The sequence below is a fragment of the Equus quagga genome, chromosome 12 (assembly GCF_021613505.1).
Source record: "Equus quagga isolate Etosha38 chromosome 12, UCLA_HA_Equagga_1.0, whole genome shotgun sequence".
Taxonomy (NCBI): Eukaryota; Metazoa; Chordata; class Mammalia; order Perissodactyla; family Equidae; genus Equus; species Equus quagga.
The window spans coordinates 89,841,074-89,849,908 of record NC_060278.1 but is presented as its reverse complement, the minus strand read 5'-3'; the positions used below and the strand labels follow the sequence as shown (position 1 = coordinate 89,849,908).

Genomic DNA, 8,835 nt, shown 5'->3' with positions numbered 1-8,835 from the left:
CTCCCACCTTTTCCAGTGATTACCTGCCAAGGCTCCTTATCCCAGTACTAGTGAAGGCACCCACTCCCTCTTGGGGGGAAAGTGGTCCCTTCTTCCCAGAGCACAAGTGAAGCTGTGAGCCTTTCTCTTTGAGGAGGGAGAAGTGGTCCTTTATCTCAGGACAGTGTTGAGATGGAAGTGGGTTTGTGAGGGTCCCAGTTTATTCCTATTTTATTGCCTCCCCTCCTCTCGCTAGTGTTGTGCCCGCTCCACAACGGGCACGTCAGCCCAGTCTCAGAAGTATGTGTCGAAGCCGCAAGAGAAATCACAAGAGACAACTTTTTGGTGCACCTCCACTGCCCCGCAGGGTCCTGGGACACTGTGCGAGACAGGGGAGGTACTGGTTTTTTATTTTTTGTAGAGGTGGTCCCTGTCCTCCAGGAGCTTACAATCTAGCTGGGGAGACACAACTAATGCACACTTATACAATCAGTACAATTAGCGATTACCACAATATTGACCACAATTGCGTGAGACCAGGGAAAAGCAAGATCAGTGAGGGGCTGGGGGCTCGGAGAAGGTGTTTTAGTAAAGATGGGGTTTGTTTACTGGTTGTATAGGTCCAAATTGAGTGATCCATTTCTTTTGGGTGGGGTGGGCTTGGGAGGCAGTGAGAGGGAGGGGGAATTGAGGGAGCAAAGGCAGCAAGGCTGGAATGCACGTGCTGTAGGCAAGGGACAGTGAGAGGGCCCACTCTGTTTCTTCACCCGCCTCCTCCCTCACCCTCGCCCTCCAGTCCCGCCACACTGGCACGCAGTTGGCGCCTTGTCTGCTGCACCGAGATTCAGGGCTTCGGCTGGTGGCGCTGGAGTGTCCATTCTGCTGGCTGGTGTGGTTGTCTGGATCTCTGTGGTGTGGGGCCTGCTGGCGTGGCCGTGGTTTCCGGGCTGGGATGTTGCTGTCCCGACTTGGTCCAGATAAGAATGCACTGCCTATGCCCAGATCTCAGGGGTCTGCTCCCCCAAACCCCCCTCCTCCCTCTACCCCGCCTGGCAGTGGGACGGGTGCAGAGGAGTTTGGAAAGGTTCTGGTATTGTCATCATTGTCGGTGCTGCTTCTCCGGGGGCCTACCGGCCCCTCACTGACCTTGGCAAGTGCTCCTATGGCGAGGGAGCACAGGGGACCCCCCGTTCCTGCGCGGCACTGGCTCCCATGCTGGTCGAGATGCACAGGAGCACCTGGTGACACGGCCGCCCAGGGCTGGGGGCTGGGGCCTCAGTTGGGGGCTCGCTGCCGGCGCTCTCCCAGCACCTGCCGCCCGGTCCTCGACACGGTGTATGCCAGCTTCTGCAGGGAGTACCTGAACACCTGCGGTGAGAGACCCAGGACCTGCCCTTAGAGGCGAGCCCCCGCAGCGTGTCTGCAGCGCTGCGGTGCCCGCCCCCGCCCCACCCCCTGCCCCGCCCGCCTGTCCGACCAGGAGAGGCCGGCGCGGGCGCAGCTTGTCCACGAGTCAGGGCAGCTGGAGCTTTTCCAACTGTGCTGAAGGCTGCATGGCTGCAAGCTGATTGGACCCACAACTTAGGTATACCTCACTTCTCGCAATGGGCTGTGTCCCTGGAGGATTTCGAAAAGCGAATCCTACCCAGTAAATGCAGCATTCCAGGAACACCTTGAAGGAAATATGCAATTCCTTTGGCAAAGGATTCCTTTAAGAGAATTCTTCCTGCAAGGGGTGCTTTTAGGGTAAACGATTTTGTGGACACAGCGCTTTCTTCTGTTTTATTTCTTGTTACACGAAGCGCTTTGCCTCTATTTGATTTTTTTAAATAAAGCGAATTGTCCTTTTTTGGAAGTGCTTTTTTCTCTTCCATTTTTCCTGCAAAGAGCCTTTTCCTCTAATTGTTTTCTTCAAAGCGCTTTTATCCGATTCATTTATCTCTTAGCTCCTTTGTCTAATTTTTTTCTGCAATGCGCTTTTTATCTAATGCATTTTTTTCTGCCAAGTGCTTTTGTCTGTTTTATTTTTCCTGCAATGCGCATTTGCTCTAATTCATTTTTTCCCGCGAATTACTTTTTGTCTAATTAGTTGTGGGGTTTCTTTTTTTGCAAAGTGTTTTTTATTTTTTCTCAGAAGTCCCTTTTTCTAACTTATTTTTCGTCGTCCCCCCAAATTTGTGTGTTTTAGGAAAATTTCCCCGCAATGCGCAGTTTTCTAAGGCGGAAAATTTTCGCTATGCAAGATGTAAAGTCTCTTTTCGCAAAACAGAAGTGCCCCGCCCCCCTCCTAGGATCGAGTCTGAGTGTAGCGGGTTTTTCTTACCGCGTTGGTCGCTAAGAGTCTCGATGATTGTTCGCGGCTGGTGCCTGCCGCGCCCCAACTCTTTGTTCCCGGCCGGGCGCGGGCGCACTGGGAAGGGTCTGCGCGAGGAGGAGGGCGCAGGGGACGGGCACAGGCGCGCGGTGCCGGCCGCGGCACTCGGGCAGGCAGGGATGCGGCAATCGGGACAGGAAGGGTCCGGGAAGCGGCAACTGCGACGCGGACTTGCCGGCTCAAGGGGCATGCATTGGGACCCCGCTCCCACCCGGAGCCCAGGCACACTTACCTGCAGTAGCACGCGGAAAATGTACCAGCCGATGATGAGCAGTTCAGCGGAGGCCGCCGCCACTGCCGCCATGGTTCCGCGAGTGGTAGGTGGGTGGTTGAGTGCGAGCGCTGCCAGAGGCCGCCGGTGTGCCGAGGTCCGCTGGTCTCTTGGAGTCCGCTGTTGGGCGCACTGCCGCAGCCGCGGTGGCCGCGCCTTAAGTATCCGCCCGCCACCCAAGTGCGCATGTGCGCTTGGGGGGGGGGGGTGGTCCGTGAGGAGGGGTGGCCGGGGGGTGGGGGCGCTCCTCATTCGCCAGGAGAGGAAAAAATAATCCATCTGCTCTTTCCACACCGACCCCCGCCTCCTGAGTTCCATCTTAGCCCCTTTCCAGAAGATTCCGCCGTGCCGGCTTTTGAATTTCAGTGTAAAATGGAGGGGAACTGCAACTTTGAATAGCGCATAGGGCGAGGGTAGGGGTTGTGCGCCTCGTGGTGTGGAACCCCTCTCTCCAAACCCTGGCCTGCAAATTTGAGCCTAGTGTCCAGTGTCGCGCCGGAACCCACCTTGGGCACGACGGAAAACCTGATTTAGAGAGGGATCCTCTGCCCCGCAGAGCGAATAAAGGTGCCCCTTCCAGGAGCCTTGGCTTCATAAGCCTATGGTCAGCATTCCTTTTCTAATGTTCAGTGTGTTGTAGCTCAGGTCCTCTGCTTCACCCGAGTCTCTGAGCGCGTAACCTTTCCCGGATTCCTCGCATCCCGCCTCTTAACGGTTGCTAGATGAGGATCTCCGCCGGTGGCGATTGTACGGAGCTGAGGCAGGGTACTGAGCGCTAGGCGCAAAAGCGGTAGTAGCCGGTATCTACCCTGTGGGAGGGATGCGGGCGTGCCGGATTGGCGCCTTTGTATGCACGGAAGGGATGGGATGAGCTTTCCCGAGGAGTGGTTGGAATGCGCTCTGGGGTAGTTGCTGGACGGGTCATTTGAACCTCTCTTTTCTGCTCCCCTCACCCCAGGCCCTAGTAGGTCTTCACCCAGCCAGGTTCTTTGTAGCCGTTGCGCTGGGTAGCTGGAGCTTGGAGCAGGGTTTTGCTACGGCCACAAGAGGGTTGTGGCTGCCGCAGCTCCGTTTCCAGGCGCGGCGGGAACACGGGAACATGGTTTGGGAGCGCAGCCTTGGTGCGCCGATGGCCCGCCGCTCAAGATCATCTCTTTCCAGCAAGCTGCCTGGCACAGGGGCCAACTGGCATTTGCCCCTATGTGGATAGAAAATTAATTTTGGTTAAAAGCTCATAGAGGTCAGGTTCTCTACAGTGCCAGCAGCAGATGGAGAGTGTAAGTGATCAAGGCGAGGTCAGTTTGGACGAAGTACTATGGTGATTTTTTTTCTACGTTGACTTTCGAAGAAGTGGCTGGTTTTGGCAAATGATACCGGACTATTTGAAAAAGGCAAGCTCATCCCAGGCTGCCATGTTAAAACCAACTATTTGGGGTGCTGCCACTGCAGCTTCCCAGAGCTTGCAAGGATCCATTGCCTGCGATCTCCAGCAGGCAGCGCACCACTAACTGCTTTAATTCTCCACTGAGCACCTGCTATGAGAGCTACTAGATAGAGAACCCTGTCCTTATTCCGTGGTGGCACAGCACGGAGCCCATGCCTGTCCGGTGGAACCACAGGGCGGTATTGTGAGGTCTGGGCCCCTTGAGGACGGGCCGCAGCCCCAGGAGGCGATACATGATCTCTGCTGGGCAGGGCCCAGACAAAGCCAGTCCACTGTGCCGGACCTGCTGGAAGAGCCCTCTCCAGGTCCCCGGGAAGCCCAGGGGAGATACCCCAGGAGGCTTCCCGAAATGGTGACTTGGAGAGGAGTAGTCTTCCCTGGGTGGGCAGGGAGGAAAGGGCATTCACATTTGCTGTTGTTGACCATGATCCATTTTCCCAAATAAGTATACATTCTGTTCCTGTTTTTTTTTTTTTTTTTTTTGTCTGTCTGTCTGTCTGTTTTTTGTCTGTCTGTTGTGTTGACTTTTCTCTTCAGGATCCCTGCTGCCTTGGTGATCCCGGGCTGACAGCCAGAGAGCACAGCGGCTCAGCTCCTGGAGAGTGAGGGTTGAAGAAAGCGGAGGGCAGCCGCCCGCGCCCGCTGGCTCCCATTAGGTCGGTTCCTGCAGCGGTGCCCGGCGGCCTTGGCGAAGGCCCTGCCCGGCAGAGATCATGTATTGCCTCCAGTGGCTGCTGCCCGTCCTCCTCATCCCCAAGCCCCTCAACCCCGCCCTGTGGTTCAGCCACTCCATGTTCATGGGCTTCTACCTGCTCAGCTTCCTCCTGGAGCGGAAGCCTTGCACAATTTGTGCCTTGGTTTTCCTGGCAGCCCTGTTCCTCATCTGCTACAGCTGCTGGGGAAACTGTTTCCTGTACCACTGCTCTGATTCCCCGCTTCCGGAATCAGCGCACGACCCCGGTGTTGTGGGCACCTAACAGCCTGCCCAGTTAGCTTTCCAAGGAAGCAGAAGACGGGAGGGGAGGCATTGACATAGGTCATAAAGCATTGGAGTTTCAAATCCCGCAGCCCCGCGGGTGCCACATTCCTGACGGCGCCTTTTTGGCCTGTGATGTTTTATCCTTATAATGTGAATAATGGCACTGATCGGTGCTTTTATTGTAGAGTCTTGTAGTCGTGGGTGGTCTTGTGGTTGTGTCTGTTCTGTCCCCATCTCGGTCCCCGGCTGTCAGGATGGCCACCCCCTCGTCTCATTCCTGCGAGGAGTCTCTGCCCATCCTGGTCAACCGCCTGGGTATGACGTAGGCAGATAAAACGCCAGTCTCATTGTCACCTCTGTGACCCGTCTTTGACAGGGTCTCCTCCCTTCCCAGAATGTTACTGTCTCCCTAGTCCCTCTCCTGGTTTCCCTTTAGTTCTCTTCTACCCCTTTCCTTTTTTGGGGAGCACCTGTCCAGGACAGGGCTCATTTTTGCACTTATCTCAAATTTAAAGAGATTGCTGACGCCCGAGAGCCTCGCTTTTTCATTGTCCTTTCCCTGGTCAGCAGGCTAGACAGAAACATGTCTTGACTGTTTGTTGTCCACAAATCTCCAGTATTTTTGCCACTTCATTTTTAAGAAAGAGGTAACAGATACGTGTTGCTCTTTCACCTGGGTGTCTGGGCTCATGCTTACCAGCCCAGCCTCGCTTCCTTTGCCCTTCCTGCTGCCTTCCTCCGCTGTCCCGAGGAGGGGGCCTCAGTGTGCCTCCCGCGCATGCTCTGCAGGATTGAGGTGTGGTGTGTTCACGTAGATCTAGCAGTCCCCGGCCGAGTGAATGGGAGAGTACTTTGTGTTTCATAACAGCTATGATCCCCTTGATAGGTGTTTGGATATTTTTTGGTGTGCTGTGCGTGTGTGTACATGTACAAATGTGTATATTCCTTTTAAAGAAGCTTTATGGAACGTGTTCTGATTTTGAGGTTTAGCAATAGCTAGCTATAGTAGGTACTGCTACAGTTTTTATTTAGCATGGGGATTACAGAGTGACCAGCACACTGGACTCCGAGGTGGTTCAGACAAGACAGAGGGGAGCAGTGGCCATCTTCGTCGTGCCAGGAGCTTCTTCAGTCCTGCGCGTATAGACTGTACGTTGTGAAGAATACACAGGAAGACTTTGTGACTGTCGCTTGCTGTTTTCTTTTTCTGCGCTTCAGTAACAAGTGTTGGCAAACGAGACTCTCTCCTGCCCTGCCCACTGGGGATCAGCATGGTTATCCTTCCAGTCTAAACCATCCATCTTTCTCTTGCCTGAGGTGGGGAGGGAGGTGGGCCGGCAGAGGACAGAACTGGAGGCAGTCCATCTAGGGGAATGGGAACGCGAGGCCACACTTGTGGAACACTTGGACTGCTATTCTGGAGCTTTGATTTCTGGTGTGTTCGTTGCACAGCTGTTTGAAATGTTTAATAAAGCTTTATAAACTTTACTTTGTGGTTTTATGTGGCTGCAGTCCATTTGGGTTGTGGTATTGGGTTTCTGAGTTGGTGGGGGGCAGGGACTGGTACAGAGGGGCTGAGTCCTTGGCGCCAGAGTACCTTAGCCTGAAAATTTGATCTGCTCTCTGGAGAGCAGATGGTGGGGTTGGTGGAGGGGGAGCAGGGGCAGGCCAGGCGGTGAGCAGGAGGGAGTCTGAAAGTCTTCAGAGATGAGACATTCGCCTCTCTCAGCTCCCATGGCTTCTTGCCTGACACTGTTTCCCTCCATAGGAGATTTGAGTAACCGATCCCTTGACAAACAACTTAAGACAGCTGGAACTCTAATCATCAAGGATTTTTACAGTGCTGCTTTTGAAGTAAAAATAAAGTGAAACCCCTTATGGCATTTCAAGTGGAAAAAGAAATAAGGTTGGCTGTCCAAGCTGGGGACTCAAGCGGGTAGCTGGAAGCGTGAGAGGGGTGGAGTTCCATGTCATTGATGCACACGTGCTCCCTTGGCTCTGACATTTGCGGCAAAGCCGGGTAGCTTGCCAGGACCCTGTGCTGGGTGTCCACCTCTACGTCTCTCCTAGAGAGCATCCCAGGAGCAGTGTGTCTCCAAGGCACAGGGCTGTTGTGAGGGTTTATTGAGATTGTTTATTGAGTTGGGAAAGGGGTTTGGTAATTTCATACGAGTTTATCTGTTTTACGTAGATTTTTAATTTATTGCTGTAAACCTCCCCATCATCAGTTTACCCCTTTTTCATTCTTGGCGTTGCTTATCGGTGCTTTCTCTTTTTTCGGTCAAAACTTGCCAAAGGTTTGTCCATTTTAAGGGTATTTTCAAAGAGCCAAACTTTTATTGATTTGTATCTGCTGAGTATTTTTCCTGATTCTTTCGTGCTTATATTTCTGAATTCTTCTTTTCCGGGTTTCTGGATGTATTTGGTGGTTCAGCAAAGTCTTGATAAGCTGAGGAGTCATACACGTGGAAAGGATGGTTTGTTCAGCAAACACTGAGCCCCTATACTAGGCTTGCTGGGGATTTCAGGGGCAAGACCCAGGCCTGACTCTCCAGGAGTGCATGATTCCAGCATAGTGGGAAGACTTAAGAAAATAGACAATTGCAGATTCCAAAAACAAAACAAACAAACAAAAAAGGCTTTTGTGGCCTCCCTCTCCTGTGGAGGCACCTGGATGATAAGTGAAGCCAAGATTGTTGCTTATTTTGCTCTCCCTCAGAAAGCAGCTTTGTGTCTTAGGTCAAGGCCCCTGAAGAGTCACAAACAGGCCTCCCGCTGAAAGATCTGTGGCCCTTTCCAGCAGGGAGCCTGCAGCCCACCCCCTCCTAAGGCGACTGCTAGATCAGCATTCTGTCTTCTCAACAGTGCTTTCCACCTTGCCAAGACAGCATGGGCAGCACCCTGCCCTTGTTCCTGAAATGCCTTTCAGGAAAGTGGAAAGTAGATACCTCTTCTGGAAAAAGGCAGGGGCACCAGGCCTTAGAGACCACACTCTGCAGTTCTGCGGTCGCTGTGGCTCCTAGTTCGAAATGGTTGGTTGCTCACATGGTACCTGGTAATCACAAGACCTCATGAGGCCTAGGTCTATGCCTTGCTTTGGGCCTCAGTTTCCTTGTAGGTAAAAGGTGGTCTTTAGAGCGAACACAGTCTTACCAGCCCTGATATACTGGAAATCCTTTCTCCTAAGATCTTAAGGTCCTTCTGGATGCACTTTGAGGAAGGCGAGTGAGCTCTGGGAAGGTGGTAGTGCCTTTGCAGGATAGTCTGCATGTGCTTTCTGCATTAGTCAGTGTACCACGTAAGCCCTCATACACCTCTGTCAGTCAGGAAGCCTTCCCAGACTTCTTCCCTCTCCCTGGGGCTGCTTGCCTACAGCACTTCTCAGCCCTCTATTGAGTGCTGGTGCTAGTGTTTGGCAGACTTCCTCTTCCGTAGTGACTGAACTCCTCCCACCTCCAAGGGGGCCAGCATTATTAGTCTATCAGTGGGTACTTGTCACCATCTCATGTAGAACTAGGCCTTGGGACCAAATGGTGGGCAAGGTGGGCAGTCCCTGCCATCAGGGAGTCATCAGGCTAATGGGAAAGGGGATGACATTGGGCAGGTAATCCCACAGATAGATATTTAACTATGGATTGTGGCAGGTGCTATAAGAGAGAGTCTAAGAGCGGAGCTGATGTAAGCAGGGGAAGATTGATGTTCAGGCGGAGACCTGAGGACAAGTGTAAATGAGCAGTGAAATAATAAATGAGATATTATTTCTCACCATTTAATCAAGCATCTCTGTG

At 53.0% G+C, this 8,835-nt stretch overlaps 1 protein-coding gene across 3 annotated transcripts; it reads right to left on the bottom strand.

The window, feature by feature from the left end:
* Window positions 1-237: 237 nt before the first annotated feature.
* NNAT (neuronatin) lies at window positions 238-4,584 on the bottom strand. Of its 3 annotated transcripts, XM_046678676.1 has the most exons (3): window positions 2,586-4,584; window positions 1,571-1,651; window positions 238-1,347 (listed from the first exon to the last, which is right to left on the bottom strand). In XM_046678676.1, the coding sequence occupies exons 1-3, from the start codon at window positions 2,940-2,942 to the stop codon at window positions 1,255-1,257; spliced, it is 531 nt and encodes a 176-aa protein (XP_046534632.1). In that variant the 5' UTR covers window positions 2,943-4,584; the 3' UTR covers window positions 238-1,254. The 3 variants fall into 3 exon arrangements, with proteins under 3 accessions (XP_046534632.1, XP_046534630.1, XP_046534633.1); XM_046678674.1 differs by having other exon boundaries at window positions 238-1,651; window positions 2,303-4,584; XM_046678677.1 differs by lacking the exon at window positions 1,571-1,651.
* Window positions 4,585-8,835: the final 4,251 nt, after the last annotated feature.

Excerpts from the sequence above, each read along its gene's own strand:
- NNAT (XM_046678674.1), bottom strand. The coding sequence starts at position 2,942 with ATGGAACTCAGGAGGCGGGGGTCGGTGTGGAAAGAGCAGATGGATTAT. Across the intron at positions 1,652-2,302 it reads GACTCTTAGCGACCAACGCG|GTGTTCCTGGAATGCTGCAT; the intron begins GTAAGAAAAACC and ends ATTTCCTTCAAG.